Source organism: Halichoerus grypus, chromosome 7 (genome assembly GCF_964656455.1).
Source record: "Halichoerus grypus chromosome 7, mHalGry1.hap1.1, whole genome shotgun sequence".
Lineage (NCBI taxonomy): Eukaryota > Metazoa > Chordata > Mammalia > Carnivora > Phocidae > Halichoerus > Halichoerus grypus.
The window spans coordinates 68,357,934-68,376,463 of NC_135718.1; the positions used below are offsets into that span (position 1 = coordinate 68,357,934).

Sequence of the window (18,530 nt, forward strand, 5' to 3'; positions counted from 1 at the left end):
TTGTGGTCACCCTTACATGATCTACGTCTCTATGTAGGTAAGTACATCTCACAGATATATACGCGTACACACGCGCGCGCGCGCACACACACGCACATGCGCACACACATGCACGCGCGCACACACACATATGCGCACACTTTTAATGGTTATAAATTTCATTTTGACCATATTGTCAGAGTTTTGCTAAAGTATGTAATATATACAGTAAACATGATGTGTGATATATTTTTCAATGAACACTGACAGCAGTACATGTCATAACCACATATTTTAATACTAAATATTACTATTAAATGTTAAATCAGGAGTATCACTCAGCCCACAGTTTTCTAGTAATTTCAACCATGTTTAAAGGCATTCAGTACCTATGGAGGAAAACACAATAGGTATCAGGGAGCTTTAAAATTTACAAGTAATGAGATAATAGGAAAAAAAAAGTCCAGTAATGACAGAGGGAGAAAGAAAACCACACTCACTTCTGCTCGCTGTTCAAATACCTCTGGACGATCTGGTTCCAAGGTAATTACTCGGCTCAGTTCGAACAGAGCAAGCTCAGCATTCTTAATGTCCTTGAAAAGGCATTAGCTCAGTATGAGATACACTGTTACGCAAAACCAGGTTGAACAGTTTTTCTGAAAAAACTAATAATTTAGTAATGATGTAACTATGTATTTAGAAATAAATATGAACCTCGCTTCTCTACAAAAGATCTGCTGGTTTAAATAAGTTATAATTATTTAACTCACTCAAGTCTACCTGCCCATCAACAGCCCCTTAGACCTGGCTACATATCACCAGTTCCACTGATGGTAGGACATTTTCTAAATTTAACCCATTTAAATACCGAATCAATGAATTCCGAGGGATGAGGATGTGGACGGACACCAGCATGGAGAATGATGCTGGCCAGCGGCAGTGTGGGGACAGCAAGGGGCCGAGTCAGTGTCAGTCAGAACTCCTAAGCCCACACCCCTACACCTTAGCAAGTCTAGGTAAGTTCTCTTTAAAATCCGCATGTTATTCTTATATTAAAAATATGAGCATGTTATTGTTACATTAAAAACACATTAAAGAAACAAGCAAATTTCATGTCGAGATAAAATATTAGAGATGAGAATTAGGAAGAAGCTTATCTCTGACCTTCACCAGGGCAACCTCTGTCATTTACTGATGCTCTCACGTAACACTGTTTCCTTCCTAACACCTCTGTCATCCCCAAATCTGAGCTTGTTCTCAGTCCTCTATGTCTCAGAAGTATACAAATAGTATATAAATTTCTCCAATAGGCCAGCACCCGATTAGTAAAATTTTTTAAACTGGCAAAGACACAAAAGTGATGTTTCTCCCTTAATCATCATTTTATTTGAATATTTCTAATATACAATAAGACAACAGAAAAGTTCATGTAAAATGTTCTAGACTGAAAATATGGAGATCTGAATCTTAAACTATTTCATTATTTACTATATAATCTCAGGAAAATCTTCATTTTTATACCATGGTGCCTTTATTGAGTAAAATGTATTTATTATATCGGGACACCTGGGTGGCTCAGTCAGTTACATGTCTACCTTCGGCTCAGGTCATGAATCCAGGGTCCTGGGATCGAGTCCTGCATCAGGCTCCCTACTCAGCGGGGAGTCTGCTTCTCCCTCTGCCCCTCCTCCCACTTGTGCTCTCTCTTTCTCAAGTAAATAAATAAAATCTTTTTAAAAATAAAATAAATTTACTATAACCTTCCCTCTGCATTCCCCAGAGAAATAAGGGGACTAGGGCTACAACAATATACATAATTATCTGGGGAAAATATATGATAACAAATAAAAATAAATTTTACCAAAAAAAAAAAAAATCCTTGGGTTCTTCTATTCAATCTTTAAAAATTGTGAAAGAAACAAATTCTAAGTCTTACTGTGCTATGGATACCTAGACTCTGCTTTTACCAATGAATATTTCTTAGGAATTCAGTCAAGGTCTCATGCTTTCCTTGGTCTATGTCCAGCTCATCACCAAATAAAGTTTAGGCTGGCAAAGGCTGTCCTTTTGGAGTAGAAAGTGTGGTGAGATTGACTTCCAGAAGCCCTGGGTAGAGATTCCCAGTCCACCCCACCATTCTTAGCCATGTGATCGTGAGTAAATTCTCTCCTTCCATTTTCGCATCTGGGAACTGGCGTGCTACCACTGCGTGTCCATCAGAGCTCAATGAACAGGGAGTGGTTCTGTCGGAACCCTGGTCCGGGTCAGGTCATGTAGGCACTATGGCAAGCAGAGCTATTCCATACTCACATGTAGTCCCTTCTTTCCATAGGCTATCCCTCGGCCATAAATTGCACTAACCAGATCAGGCTCCTCCTAGTCAGACCAAAACAGAAACACGTCAAAAACTATAAACAAAACAAAACAAAAAAATCAGTTTCTGCTTAAAGCACGTTAATGCCCCAAGTGACAAGCTCTACTTTATGCTAGCACCACACATACGTGGATACGCGCAATCCCCAACCAGAAGAGCCTGTGTTCTTGAAGCTCGTTTGCATGAGACACATAGTAAGAGTTTTGCATTAAAAAAATAATAAAGAGAACCAACATTAGGGAGCCCTGTGCTAGTTTCTGTCACATGGTCATCTCATTTGAAATGCAATCCTCTCAAAAACTCTATGACCAGCAGCATCCGCGATCGTGTCTCACAGGGGGAAATGGAGGCTCAGGGAAGTAAACGGTTAGGAGTGAAGCACTAGGTAGTGCCTCTTCCTGGTTTGTTCCCTTCACAGTCATGAAATAATCTGAAAAGGGAAGAACCTCTCAGTGCCAGCCCCATCGAGCAACAAGAAATGAGTCCACTCCACAGTCTGCTGGGGTTAATGCAGTCCTTTATACTATGTGTCCGAATAGGAACCAGACCCTTTCTGCAAGCTGCCCCAGATGGACTAGATGAAGCCGCCCTTGGGCCCAAGGACGGGGGTCCGCTGCCCCACCATCACCTCCCCAAACAGGTGGTATGAATCGTCCCACCTCGTGAGGGAAATGCCTCTCTTCTACATTTAGCCTCTGCAATTTCTACCACTTCTCTGAATCCTTCCCCTACACTTAAGAAGAGAAAACAGCCTCTGGCTATATGTTTGGGGGTGAAACTCTTGACACTGCTAAAGAATCTAACAGAACGGGGCACCTGGGTGGCTCAGTCAGTTAAGCGTCTGCCTTCAGCTCAGGTCGTGATCCCAGGGTCCTGGGACTGAGTCCCATATCGGGCTCCCTGCTCAGCGGGGAGTCTGCTTCATCCTCTCCCTCTGTTCCTCCCCCTGCTCGTTCTCTCTCGCATGCGTGCGCAAAAATAAATAACATTTTAAAAAAGAGAGAGAGAGAGAATCTAACAGAACAGTACCAGACAAGGCATTTTATAGACTAATCTACCGTTCAGTTTCAAATCTGAGAGGGAGTCTGCCCATATTATAAGAAAAAGACACATCAACCTCAACGATGAGTGAATGAGAAAGACTAAAGGAGAAGATGCCAAAAACTGGAGAACAAAAGACTAAACAGAATCCAGTACACCTGGATCAAGCAGCAAACTGATGCATCACTGGCCCCAGCCCAGCCATCAGACCAGCCCAAGGTGTACAAAAATTGGAAAAATTCAAGTAAGCAATTCCACATCTCTAACTTCCCTTGAAAAATCAAAACATGCGGGTGCCTGGGTGGCTCAGTCGTTAAGCGTCTGCCTTCAGCTCAGGTCATGATCCCAGGGTCCTGGGATTGAGCCCCGCATCATCGGGCTCCCTGTTCAGCGGGGAGTCTGCTTCTCCCTCTCTCTCTCCCTGCCGCTCCCCCTGCTTGCTCTCTCTCTGTCAAATAAATAAAATCTTTCTAAAAAATCAAAAAATGCAACAAAGATAAGCCTACATTTTTGCATTCTTACATGAAAAAAAAAAACTAGAGCTAAGTACTGGCCACCTCTTTAGACGAGGGGTGTATATTCATCAGTTTACCGGAAGCCCACCCATCACCTCTAGGTCACGGCAATGCACTGTGCTCATTTAAGTCACTTCCCTGGCTCCACACAGTTCTGTTTGGAGTTGTGATTTATAACTTACACATGACTGGCATGAAAGGCTCCACGCTATTCGCTAAATGACAAAAAAGTTAATAGAACTACAAAGGAATGGCAATTACTTTTATTTATAAAATGTAATTAAATATAAATATTTATATATAATTGTGTGGGTCAGTATGTACACAGAAGAAAGCGCACCAAAATACTAACAGTAATTTTCTGTTGGGAGTGAGATTACTAGATATGTTCCCATTGTACTTACTACACTGCTGTATTCCTTTTCATGGCTTAAAATAAATGTGTATACATTTGTAGTCAGAAAAAAGATGTTTTAAGTAATATGCATTATAGAAAAGAAATTTTTAGTATAAATAAGAAACTTTATTCAAATAAGTAGTTGGAATATTTATTATAAATTATGGAAAATTTAGAAAATGAAGAAAAGCACAAAAAAGAAAGTAAAGGGCACCCTATCACCCTGCCATGCGGAGATAACAGTTTAAACATTTAAATATCCGTCCTGGCTTGAAAAAAAAAAAAAAGGCAGAGCAAGTCATTTGGAGGGGGAGGGATACAGTACAGAGGGAGAGGAGGAGCAGGAAAAACAGTGACCCGAGGAAGAAATAAAGTGAAGACTGACTTCATGTGTTTCCATAGCCAATAGCACCTGCCAGGACACAGAAGAGTCCACAGAACAGCCCCTCATCCAGGCTGGGGCAGGGGGCAGGGAGCCCGCACGGCTCTTCCCCTGTGAGGACATTCTCCAGTGAGAGGAACACCTATTCTGATTTGTAACATCTCCAAATAGACTACCTAAGAAGCTTTCCTCCCAAAACTGAAAAAAAAAAAAAAAAATTATGATGACCAAGGGGTAAATTGGAAAAAGGTGTACTTCAATAACTAGTTCTACTGAAGTGGCATCCCCATACACCCCGTGGCCAGGGCCAGCCACCTGGGGGGTCATCCTCATCTCCCCACCAACACGCCTACTCAGGAAATCCCAGCAGTCTCACCTCCTGAATACACGGTCCGCCTCCTGCTTCCCACCCCCCCCCCCGCCCCCCGGCCACCCAGTGCACCAGCCACTGCCCTGTTGGACACCTCCCCCGCTCACTTACAGTACTGCAACCGACTTAACCACGTTCCTGTTCCTCCCATCTAGTCTGCAACCCACACTAACAGTTACCTAACAACGACATCTGATCATGTCACTCTGGCTGAAATTATTCCTTGGCTCTGCAACACCTCCCACAGCCCCATTCAAGCACATTTTTACTCTAACCCATGGTAAAATGCACTTTACGTTCTAACCCAGTACACACATACATACGTACATAACATGCCCGCACACACACACATATACGCATCAGAAATAAAAGTTGCATTAAGTCAAACCTAGTCTTACTATTTACAATGCAACCTATTTTCCATTCTAGTGTATTTCACTTTTTTCTTCAGGTCGCCTGGGTGGCTCAGTCATTAAGCGTCTGCCTTCGGCTCAGGTCATGATCCCAGGGTCCTGGGATCGAGCCCCCCCTCGGGTTCCCTGCTCTGCGGGAAGCCTGCTTCTCCCTCTCCCACTCCCCCTGCTTGTGTTCCCTCTCTCACTGTGTCTCTCTGTCAAATAAATAAACAAAATCTTAAAAAAAAAAGTGCTAGTCTTCACTTGCCAATCAATTTCAGTCCCTACTAAAAGGGTGCAACTCACAAATGGAAAAACAATGAGGTAACATCTAAATGCTTTTGTAGAAAATATTGATCATTTTCCTGCCTTATTGTTGAAGTCTCATCTCCTTCCACTTTCCACCCACAATTCATACTCCAGAAATCAGCACTACTTCAGTTCTCTAGACACAATATGCTCTCCCAAGTTCAGGGCATTGCAAATGCTAGTGCACCTTCCTGGAACGCCCACCCACTGCCTCAGCTCAGACACTACCTCTCCTCTGACTCCTTCCAGACTCCCCTGGAAAATAAATAGGCCTCGGTTCCTACTATATGTTGTATGGACATTAGTCACTCAGTCAACAAATATTTACTTAAGGCCCGCTATTAGCCGTGTCCGGTTCCATGTGCTAGAAATACCGTAGTAAGCAAAAACAAGACAGAAGGCAAGACTCTTGCCTTCTTGGAGCATAGCCAAAGAATCACAAATATAAATGTAAAGTTACATCTTCAGTAAGTGCTATAATAGTAAATGGTGCTTCTTGGAAAATGCATAAAGATTAGACACAGTTAGGAAGGTTTCCCTGAGGAAGGAGTACCTGGGCTGAACTGTGTCAGGGGGTGAGGGAATGTGAGAGCAGCTGGTCCAGGCAGAGGAGGCCTCAAGGCAAGCAGGGGGTATAGCATCTGCTCCAAGATAAGGCTGCAGAGGTAGGCAGGGACCTTAGTAAGGATTTTAATCTTTAACTTAAAAGCAACAGCAAAGTATGTGTGTGTTTAAAGTGCACATGTATGGATGGCGTGCATGTGTGCGTGGAGGGTATGAAGTGATAAGCCAGGAAACCATGGACGTGCCAGTCATCTGGCAGATAACAGTGGCTTGGCTGTGGTTTGAACAGAGCCAGGAACAGCAGAGGGACGCCAGAGGTACTTGGGAGGTATCCAGATAGAGTCGGTGCTGAAGGAAGCAGCGCACAGATGTGTGCAGCAGGTGGACTCGTGTCATCCCGCGGAGAGGGTGCCACCCACTGATCTGGACAACACTGGAACACGACTAGGGATCCTTTCTCAGTTATGGGTCGGGGTATGTGGAGGGATCCGGGGAGAGCATGCGGTCGAGTTGGAACCTCTTAATGGATATGATTCCATTAAAATAATTCTCTCATTATTCATTATTTTGCATTTGCACATTTGTCACCCACGGGCACACAGTATCAAGGGAATGTCTTGTCATGTTTGGCTCTGTGGCCTCTAGCACAGTGCCTGACACCTAAGTCCTAATATATAACAGTTGTTAGTTAGCCACAAACACTGGCCATGTCCGCGGCAGCTGAGATCTCAACGCATGTTAAAGACTGTCAAATCGAGGGCGCCTGGGCGGCTCAGTTGGTTAAGCGACTGCCTTCGGCTCAGGTCATGATCCTGGAGTCCCGGGATCGAGTCCCACATCGGGCTCCCTGCTCAGCAGGGAGTCTGCTTCTCCCTCTGACCCTGCCCCTTCTCATGCTCTCTCTATCTCATTCTCTCTCTCAAATAAATAAATAAAATCTTTAAAAAAAAAAAAAAAAAAGACTGTCAGATCGAGGTCAGCTCAGCCGGGCCTGTTCTTCTCATAGGGGAAGCAAGGGGACCACCTGGGCGGAAACAGTGGGGTAGTCATTGGTAAAAAGCCAGATCTGGGGTTCCGTACAGCAAAGCTGTATGACGGATGTGCCACAGGACTGGCTTCACGTGGGCATTTACGTGTGTTTATAGCAGTAAAAAATGTTAAACCTTTAAGAAACAGCCATTCAAAACTTTGCAATAGTTAAAATATCTGAACACTGACAACTTCCAGCATTTAGTCATCATCATTTTGGCTCTGAGGATTTTATACGCGGCCCCCACTGGCAGAGATCCTACCGTGGCCCTACCAGTGGCCTCCCCAGCCCTCCTCCCTCCGGATCCCCCATGTGGTCTCATCATGACCACAGCAGTGACTTTCCATTCTGCCAGTGACAGATAACAAGTCGTATCAATCAAGAAAAGAAATAAAATCTATTATTTAACAACAGTAATGATACATCCTTCTGTGCTGTTGAAAAAAAATTCTAAAAAGAAAGAATAAATTGAATACAGAAAACCTAAATAGGTGAATCTGTAAAGGATCATTGTGGTTGTTATCCCAGTTATAATCTAGTATTAAGTGTTCCTAAATGTAAATGATGGATTTTATTACTTTTCTTGATTGATACAGCTTTATTATTTTATTTTATCCATCACCACCTTTGGATGTTAACAAGAAGTCAAAACTCTTTATAAAATGTCATAATGAATTATATTTTTAAATAAAAGCGGTGTCTATTTCTAAAAGCAACTGGGCTCAGAATATTCATTTTTCAAAATATTTCTGAGTATGTAAGTCTAATAATATTTACATTTTATCAAGTGCTCAGAATTTTAAATGATTTAAATGCAAACTAGTATTTCAATCTTCTAATATTACTTACTTTATGCAAATGCAAAATCATGGTATAATAAGACAGTTACCTTACCGGAGTCATGTACACTTAGATGTCTCAATTCCCAAGACACTGATTTTTTACATCCAAAAAGGTGTAATTTACTATCCTCATTATACCATTTATATAGTGACTTTAAATTTTACAAATATTTATTTTTCCACCACCAAGGCTGGCTTTTTGATTAAAATTCAGAAGTCACTGAATCAAAGACTAAGTCAAAAAAGTCACCGCACGGCAATGTAATGAGGATTCAGTTCTGCCCAAGTGGCAGACCCACGTACCTAATTCCAAGAAGGATGTTTACAAATCATATGGAGAGGCAGGTTTCACATTTTGTCTGCTAACGTAAAATAAGAAACAAACATTTTTATGAATTCAGTTCTCCCTGAATCAGATGAGCTCAAGGTCACACAATTAGTAACAAAGGTCTCATTCGATTTTTGCTGCACTTATGTTACTGAGCCGTGCATGGGGACCAAAGAAGCATGGCAGCCGGCGAATGGTTCCGCTTTCCCAGAGCACTGTCAATCGCACTGACGCAGGAGGAACGCGTGTGCACAGACAACACGAATGCACAAGCTTTTAAATCAAGAGTTTTCAATGCAGTCTGACAGATCTATTAAGTTCTGAAACTGTGTTCAGTTAGAAACCCTGAGGAGCATTTTTTTTTTCCTTTATAGATGTACCAAATATCCCGTAGTTCAGTAACTACTCAAACACACAGCTCACAACAACAGAGACTGTGGAAATATCGTCTAAGTTTGCTCCTCGTGGTACAGCTAAGACAAAAGGAAGGTTTCAAAGCTTTATATCAAAAGGTCATTCTGGAATGTAAGTAGCCCTCATGCACAGATCCCAATTCACATTAAACGATGTTATAAAAATGGTGACTCTGATACAATCCAAGCTCTCATGGTCCCATTTGTTTTCAGCTTCCTATGAATGGAACCAGAGTCCACACTCTGCTACCGCATACTGGAGTTCCCGGGCTGTCCAAAAGAAAAGTTTTGTCACGCGTTCGTGAATTCAGAAACCCTGAAAAGTCTGTGTGCCAGGAGCTGCCACCACAGAGTTGCTAGAGGTCGTTGGCTGGCTTACAGACGCAGAGTTTCTGCAGGTGTGGAGGGCCCTGCAAGGAACAGGTGGACACCCAGCAGCAGGCTCTGCGGCGATACTCAGGCCCGTCCTAGCATGAAGAAGAAAGGGCGGCGGGCCGGCATCTGTGCAGCAGGGCTGAGCAAACCGCCCTCCTGAACCCGGGCCATGCAAAAGCATTGCTGGGACAAAAACCAATGTCATTACCGCAAGAAACAGTTCCACTGCATTTGCCAGTAAAAGAAAAGGAAGAGCAGTTAGATTTAAAGGATCATGCTTTTAAAATACAATTTGAAGAGGCTGACTTCTGCAAATTCTGATTCATGATATGAAAAGAAGTTTTGGTCAACTGGGGAACAAGCACTAACTCTTCTTCGGATACTTGCTTGCTACCCCCTACTTGTGCAGTTTCTTGATGAGATTGGCTATCAAGAATTTGAAGAAAACAATGAAAAGCTCTTAAATAGGAATCATGTGCATCACTTTCAAATATAAAGCCTAATATGGAAAAGTTTCATCTGGAAAGGCAGGACTGAGTTTCTTATTAAAATTTTTGAACAGGGGCACCTGGGTAGCTCAGTCGGTTAAGCATCTGCCTTCGGCTCAGGTCATGATCCCAGGGTCCTCGGATCAAGCCCTTGCTCAGCAGGGAGTCTGCGTCTCCCTCTCCCTCTGCCCTTCCCCCTGCTCGTGCTTTCTCTTTCAAATAAATAAATAAAAATCTAAAAAATTAAAAAATTAAAAAAAAATTTTTTTAAAGAATGTTACCATTTTTTAAATCAATCTTTATATTCTGTATTTATCATAGTTATGTAACACGAAGAAAATGTGACAAATTTTCACCAAGCTCCATCTGGATGCCTCTAAATGTGCTCCTGTTTACTCCCGTGGGTCATGCAAACAGGATTTTCTACCTGTGTCATGATGTGGAAAAGGTTGGGAAGCACCAAAATAAAGGGAGAAAAGACAGAAATCACCAAGAAAAGCACCAGCAGGAAAGCCAAAGGCACTCTTGCTCCTTTATAAAAATACGTTATAAATGGTTGCCCAGTTCTGTCTTCTTTGGGCCAGGAGTATTTGAACTTCTGCTGCTCCCCATCCTCTGTTCCTGCCCCATCAACAGCCTGAATCAGCAGAAAAGGAGCCCCACCTTATAAACTGCACATTCTCAAAGAAAAATTTCTCACTTGAAAGCAACCCGTTGTACTGCAGATTGATGAACATGCTCTATCAAATTTCAATATTAAGACCTTTTCTTGGCACAAAGAGAGAAATTTTGACCTACTTTCTGAATGCAGTTGTGAGAGAAAGAAGTTTTACAACGATAAATGGACAACACGAGGGATAGTATAGAGCCATTAAAAGCATAAGATTAGAGAGAAATACTGAAAAACATTTACAGTATAAAATTCAGTGGAAAAGTAATACAAAATAGTAGACATATTCAGATTATAAAACACAAATGCATACTTTGAAAAGGTTGTAAGCAAAAAACTTCAAAAATGGTAGAGTGGCAGAATTAGGAAATTTTTTATTATTTAGAGTTCTTTCTTTAACATTGTTATATTGCCTTCAACTACAATGATAATATTTTTCAAAAAGTCGAATGCATTGATAATATATCCACAAACTCTCACTGTTTTCTGCTATTAGTTACCATAGATTAACCAACATTTCTCCCATAAATGTACCAAAATCTCCCTTTCAAACCAGGGCCAAGTGTTAATTGTGCGAAGTGCTGGCTTACCTTTTTAAATACTGCAATGCCTACCAGAAAGGCAATCTGTAAAACTACTAATAACCTACCCTTCACAGTCTAAACACCACTGAAGATTGTCATCCCATACGAGCACTCAAACACACAACTGTTCGGATCTGAGGACTTCAAAGTAATCACTAAAACGATCTCCATGATTTTTTTTGAGAATGAAGACAGAATTGTCAATATAATTAATTTTATGCTTAAAGAAGAAAAAAAAAAGTAGAGCAAGAATTTCAAAGTTAGTATTTTAAAACAAAGTTTACCTGCTGGATTGGAAATTATCTGTTTGTTCTATGAATAGGAATATGCTAGAATGGTGCTTTGAGGAGCTAAAATTAACAGAGCACTCACTATGCCAGGCACTGGGTACTAAGGACTTCCTAGAATATTTCATTTAAACCTAACAAGAATAATTTTGGAGGTTATGGTTATTATCTCCAGGAGCCAGGAAATAAAATAACTTGTTAGCAAGCCTCAAAGGGGATTAGAACATGGGTATCTTCAACTCTAAAGACCACATTTCTTTACTGTAGTCTACTGCACAGCCACATCGACAATCTATCGATAATGGTCAGCACCACAAGAACACAGTTAAATAAAGATAAGGGTGGCTCAGTCGTTAAGCGTCTGCCTTTGGCTCAGGTCATGATCCCACGGTCCTGGGATCGAGCCCTACATCGGGCTCCATGCTCCGCAGGAAGCCTGCTTCTCCCTCTCCCACTCCCCCTGCTTGTGTTCCCTCTCTCGCTGTTTCTCTCTCTGTCAAATAAATAAATAAAATCTTAAAAAAAAAAAAAGATAAGGGATATAAGGCCAACAATGTTAGGCTGCATTACATGTCTCCCTTGCAACTCCTCGACATTTGTTCAAGCCTTTTATCTTAACCAGATTTTAATGCAGCCATCAATCAGAAAAGGTTCACTACTTCCACTGAAGAGTCCCACAATTACACTTTGCGGTGAGAAACAAATCCATGAGTGGAACCATGCAGATCAGCTCCAGCACGGAAAGTAAACATATGGACGTCCAAGAATTTCCAGCATCCACATCTTATGGGAGATAGCACGGTAAAGAGGAAAGTGAACTAAGCTAGTTTTCGTTTTTTTTCTTTTAAACTGCATTTGTGTCCAATGTCTTCCAGCTGATGGTGGGGAGACTGTGAGCAAATTGCTTTACCTCCTTTGATCTCATTTTCCTATTTAAAATAAAGTTAATACTGCAAAGATTAAATGAGAGCATTGTTTCAAGGCCTGCACCAAGAAAATGTTCAGGTGGGGCTGATTTCCTTTACCTTCTCATATGATCCTAAAAGCAATGTATTCTTGCAGTACTTTAGCTACACATAAGTCCATATTTTTGTCATGACTATCAACTTGAAATTTCATAATTAAAAGGAAAAATTACCTGAAGCATTGTCGAAAAATGTCTTATCGCTTCATCATAGAGTCCACTGCCAATCAACACATAAGCAATAGCTATGAAACAAAATACATAAATATTACAGGAAAGAATGAAGGATCTCTGAGCAGAATCAGTAACTAAATTCTTTGCTGAGTCCTAATAGGCAACTCCAAGGACCAGAAGCAATTAAAGAAAACCTGGAAGTTAGTAAGATGTACTTGAATTCTTCCACCACTCGGCACCTGCTATCAGTCTTCCAGTGCTCTCAAGATTTAAATTATTAAAGCCATCTATAAAACATCATCTACAAGAAGTAATTATCTTTTTCTAGGCCCATCGCTCACTTTCAAATACAAATAACCTTTATGATGTTTCCTATCAATACATCAGAAGAGCTAGTAATGAGCCTGAATAAAGCCCACGTAACATGGCAATGTGATTTTACTGTGAAACTTATGAGAAATACCCAAATAGCATCACAGATCTCAATCCCTGGGGGGTGCTGAACTTAACTGCCAGTTACCGAGTAAGAACAAAAGCAGAGGCTCAAATTAATACATACTAAGAGAATGTTTAATTCACACCAGCGCAACGCAACAGTGGTCTTTTTCCTACCTCTTCTGTTCAAAATACAGTCAAAACACTTCCCAATATATACACTAAAGATGAATACACAGTTTCTAATCAAATTGTGTCAGTAATTGGTATTTTGTAATAAGAGCCATGACAACCTCTTAATACACGGCAATATGTGGACTGAATTTTTTCACCTGTCCAAAATGCAATAAATTATTGATAGTCTAGATTGCATTTCATCTCTATTACATTATTACATTATTGATAGTCTAGATTACATTTCATCTATAAAATTTGCCCTAACTCCCTAAATCCCCAAATATCCCTGAAAAAATTGTATTCCTCACTCAACACAATACTATTTTGATCACACTTCTTCGCAAGAAAGCTTTATCGCAATGCTCCAATCCTAGAACCTAAGAGGTGTTCAAGGAGACAGACAACTAAAACTTTTACTGGCGTGAAGAGCTGAAATTTGCTGAGAGTTAAAAGTAGTAAAAACATTCAATGCAGAAAGAGACTTAGAGTGTCCCCGTAACTAACCTGAGAAAAGTAAACTTCAAGAGCACTGAACGTCGTAATAAGACAACAGCTTTGGGGGCATTCTTCAAGATAAAGAGGGCTGTTTTTGTCATAATTTCTTTGAAAAGATAAATTAAGGTCAACCTCATATTTGAAATAATAAGAAGGGATACCATTCAGATGCATCAGATAACAAGATAAGCAGAGACACCTTTGGTGGGGGGCCAGGAATATTAGCAGTAAAAACAACAGTGACAGGTATGTGCGTGGCACTCTGTACACTTCCACGTACTAACTCATTTACTCCTTGATCACGATGAGACAGGTACAGTTATTATCCCCATTCAAAGACAAAGAGATGAAGCATAGTGCAGTTGAACAAACTGTCCGAAGACAATGTGGGGTGAGACAAAGAACCCAGGCTGCCTGCTCTGGGACCCACCCTAACACACTCCCCTGAAATAAATCAAGGCTGTACCGAAACTGCTGTGTACTGGGCTGGACTGCAAAAATGGTCTGAATTTCTGGATGATTACATGAACAGGGATGGAAATGTAAACGCGTCCTTCTTTGAAGGCAGGAAGATGGCGACATATCAGAAAGCCAAGATCTGGGCTCGGTTCTGGCCCTGCCACCCACCAGCGGTGTGATCAGCCACTTCTCACTACTTCTGGGTCTTGCTTAACAAGCCTGTAGAACATCTTCTAACTTTCCTTTCAGATCTAATGTTTTAGAATTTCCTATCTCTCTCCCCATAACCAGTAAATATCTATTGAATGAGCAAATGAATAAGTGACCCATAAAAACGAATACAGTTTTAGGGGATAAATATTACTGTACTTAGGAACATGTTTAAATTGTTCTCCATGGCTAGGCTGTTGAACTCCACTTAAATAAAATCAAATGCAGCTTTCAAATCTTTCTATCTAAAAGTAAACACTTTTTCGAGAAAAACCCAAAAGTATCCATTAAAAAAAAAATCCAAATCTTGCAAAACTATAAATAACTATTAGGATCTAAATTTTGTTGTGGCAGTCCAAAGACATAGAGAAAACACTGGAATTCCCACAGAAATCATTACTATCCAGCAATTCCACATCTCCTGGCAACGCCTGTGTTGACAGAAGCTGCTCTTCCAAGGGAAAAATACTGTGATGTGAAGAATCCTAAGCCAGCTCAGGGCCTAGAGGTCTAGTAGGATTAGTCTTAGAGCACAGAACAGGCCTGGCACATCCTGGGCCCTTAATTTCTGACTTAATAAATGAATATGGGGCTGACCAGAACCCAAGGACCTCAGAAAAGACCAAATCTGATTTCTTAACAGGTAATTCTCAAAGCCTACTCAAAGAATATCACCAAAAAGTGATTAATACTTTCAAAATAGTCAGCTCTTAATTAGCTGCACTAACAGAGCAAAGGAGCCAATACAAGAAGTGCTCAGTTTTTTGTTTCTTGTTTTTTTAAGTAATCTCTAGGCCCAGTGTGGGGCTTGAACTCATGACCCCAAGATCAGGAGTCGCGAGACCTACCAACTAAATCAGCCAGGCGCCCCGAGGTATTCCATCTTAATATAAAATGCACATGGCCACAGAAAGGATAAAATAATTATATACAAATTAGATAGAAAAGAATTTCCGAAGGCGCTTCAGGCCACCAGGCACCAGGCAGGAGCATATGCTTCTGTGAAGTCTGTCCAGCTGCCCTGTTCAGGCCTGTATTCAATTTTCTTTCCATTCCTTCAACAGCAAGCTGACTCGACAATGAGCATATCAGACCCTGGCTGAACCAGCCTATTTGAAAATAGGCCCCCAACAAACCAAACTGCAGGACCCCTCTGCAGATCTGAATGAACTCAACCTTTCCACACCCACATTCTTAGACCCAACAAGAACTGATGGGCCTCACGGTAAAATCAACTTATACCTAGCTATTATATTACACAGAAGATTACAGTAGGTGTGAGTCTCCTCTGCTTTCACTTCTGTGTTGTTCCTATTCGATGACAGCACAAATTACCTTTAATGAATGATAAGCACTCCGAAGGACTCGTTACCATAATTGTTAATTTCCAGAGAAACAGAGGTTCTTACAGATCATTCTCTCCAGACCTTGTATTTTCTCTATTTCATATTATATTGACATGTTAACGCACAGACCCGCACAAGGGTTGAATGCCCCGCCCCAGATCACACCGCTCATATTGGCAGAGCCAGTGTCTGTGTTCTCTCCCTCACCACCCTGCCTACCTGCTCGGCACTGAATCATAAAGTCTAGGCAAATGCCCCAGGAATACCTCCTCCCCCAGATTCAAATCTCACCTAGCTCTTCGTTTGTGCTGTCGTTATCCGTAGCAAACGGGAATCTCTTTTGTTCCGCAATAGACTTGGCCTGGCTCTGAAACAGAAACAAACAAACATACGTTTTAGCTTATCACAAGTGAAGACAAAGCTTATAATGAAGACCTGTATTTTAAAAAAATTTAAAGCTCCATTTGATTTATATGGAAGAAAATATTCACTTTAATAAATACCAATTGTGTACTTCACACACATAGCTTGTGGTGTGACTGATTTGTCTCCTCCCCTATCATTAGTGGATCTGTTTCTTTCTTTTCTTGATTTATTCATTTATCTGAGAGCGGGAAAAAGAGAGCACGAGTTGGGGGAAGTGTGGCGGAGGGGGGGTGGACAGGGAAACTTAAGCAGACTGTGCTGAGTGCAGAGCCCGAAACAGGGCTCAATCCTATGACCCTGAGATCCTGACCTGAGCTGAAACCAAGAGTCAGGAGCTTAACCGACTAAGAAGCCCAGGCGCCCCAGTGGTTCTGTTTCTAAGAACAAGTTTCTTTTCACGTCCATAGGGATTCATCCTGCTGGCTGCTTCATGCTCCCTCCAGGTTTTCAGAAACTATTCAATGACCTCGATCATGTTGCGAAGATCACATTCTAGCCATCAGTCCTCCAATGAGGCTGGATGACAGAATGTTGTTTTTTAAACTAAAAATATTTTAGAAATAAGAGCTACAAGTTGTACAGAGATGATGCCACCAAAGGACCAACAAAATCTGACCGAGAAACAAGCCATTCTAGTGAAAAAAGCACAGCAGATGATGAACATCTCCCTCCTACTGAAGGCAGTAGATCTGCCTACGAAGAAATTATACACACATATGCACATTTGGCAGGAAAGCTAAAACAAGAGCGGAAACCAGGGGAAAACAAAGTAAATAAGTTAGCTTAGTAACTGCAGTGATTTTATAGGCAGTACTGGTCTACTGTATGTAATGACGGCTCTGTAGTGTTTTGGAGACAAATCATGTCTGATACCACAGCTGTGACTTCACCAGAAGATTCAGCTGTTGATGCTAACCTGTGATACGCTTAGTTACAGGGTACACATTAAAGTGATTACTTCACACCAGATTCTCCTAAGACATGACTAAAACTTGTACATACCCAGAGACAGCAAAAACTAAGACAGTGAGAGACTAAAGATTTGTGGCTTTTGGCAAAACCACAGGATTAGAACCCAGTGACATCCCAATTAACTGAGTTCCTTTTTTAAAAAATGCATAGCACAGACGCCTAAAGGCATATATATAGGCCAAATAATTTACCTGAGACGCTCTTCCAACTACTATATGTGCTATTCAGCTAACAATTGGTGTTCATTAGCAGTAATGAACTGTGGCCCCTTGGGCTTCACGGACTCAAATAACAGTAACAAGGCATTTCCACTTATACTCCCTATACTTTCAAAATCTAGATTGATGTTCAGATACAGCACAGTATTTAGTTTGCCTATAAAACAGGTCAAGATGAAATCAGAGAGGGAGGTAAACCATAAGAGACTCTTAACTGTAGGAAACAAACTGAGGGTTGCTGGAGGGGAGGGGGGTGGGAGGGAACAGGGTAACTGGACACATGATGAACTATATGCAACTGATGAATCACTAAACTCTACCTCTCAAACTAATAATATACTATATGTTAATTAATTGAATTTAAATTTAAAAATAAATAAATAAAGCAGGTCAAGAATAAGCTACCTCTGGGGTTAGAACACAAGTTAAAAGCTATAGACCAGAAGGGCATCCCATGTTGAGATGAATGCTCAACTTCATTCCATTCAGGACTCCAGACAAAAGGAAACATCTGAAAATTCTACTACTATGGGAATGTTTAACACTCAATTTCTTCCAGTAAAACCCTGATGACTAGAGAGAAACTTTATCAGCTCCTTCTCATTTTGCTCCATAGCTGGAGCTTCCACACAGCTATGGGAAGTCTTGGCGGGATCCTCGAGAGACAGCTTTTAAGAAGCGGCAGATTTAACAATATGTGAAGACATCACAGTAGGACATCCGGGTATGACCAGACACGAGACTTTCCTCTTTATCAGATGGTCACAGATCAGCACACAGATGCAAAAGATTTATCTGCTTAATAAATTGCTTAGGGCCCAGAAAGGGAGTCTATGAATAATGCTTTTAGTGCTTAAAAAATCCAGTATGCAATGAGAGTCTCCCATTTGCCAAACCTTTGTGCAGAAAGATATGGGAAAAGAATACAAATGAAATCCCATAAAAAGAAATCATTTACCAAACAACATCAAGAGTATACTGAAGACCATATCTGAGCTAAGTGTTTTTATTTTATTAAAAATAAAACCTGAGAGAAGTGAGAAGGAAAGTATAGTATGAACAAATTAATTTCCTGATCAGAAAGAATCTTTCCCACTTCTAATACCGCATCTATCAATATCCTCTGTGGACAGCAGTGAGAAGCTCTGATCAAGGAAGTTTATGCACACAGCCCCACTTCTCTGGTCTACTAACTCCAACCCGTCCGTCAGGTCCCTGCTTACGTTTCAATTCCTGAAAGCTGTTCTACCTGCTCCCCTTAATTTAACGGAGATCATGTTGACCTTTTGCTATACTTCTACATTTATTTGT

At 41.1% G+C, this 18,530-nt stretch overlaps 1 protein-coding gene across 7 annotated transcripts in view; it reads right to left on the reverse strand.

The window, feature by feature from the left end:
* TTC13 (tetratricopeptide repeat domain 13) overlaps nt 1-18,530 on the reverse strand; it is a 91,248-nt gene that overhangs the window by 56,125 nt on the left and 16,593 nt on the right. For 5 of the 7 annotated variants that reach the window (XR_004909868.2, XM_036069070.2, XM_036069069.2 and 2 more), the window contains exons 3-6: nt 15,895-15,970; nt 12,482-12,552; nt 2,290-2,355; nt 480-572 (exon numbers count right to left, since the gene is read on the reverse strand). Coding sequence is in view for 6 of the 7 variants with exons in the window: in XM_036069070.2 (XP_035924963.1) it covers nt 480-572; nt 2,290-2,355; nt 12,482-12,552; nt 15,895-15,970 (306 nt within the window). In the remaining variant the exon portion in view is untranslated. The remainder of the gene's footprint in view (nt 1-479; nt 573-2,289; nt 2,356-12,481; nt 12,553-15,894; nt 15,971-18,530) is intronic. The other 2 variants (XM_036069072.2, XM_036069071.2) reach the window with 1 other exon arrangement.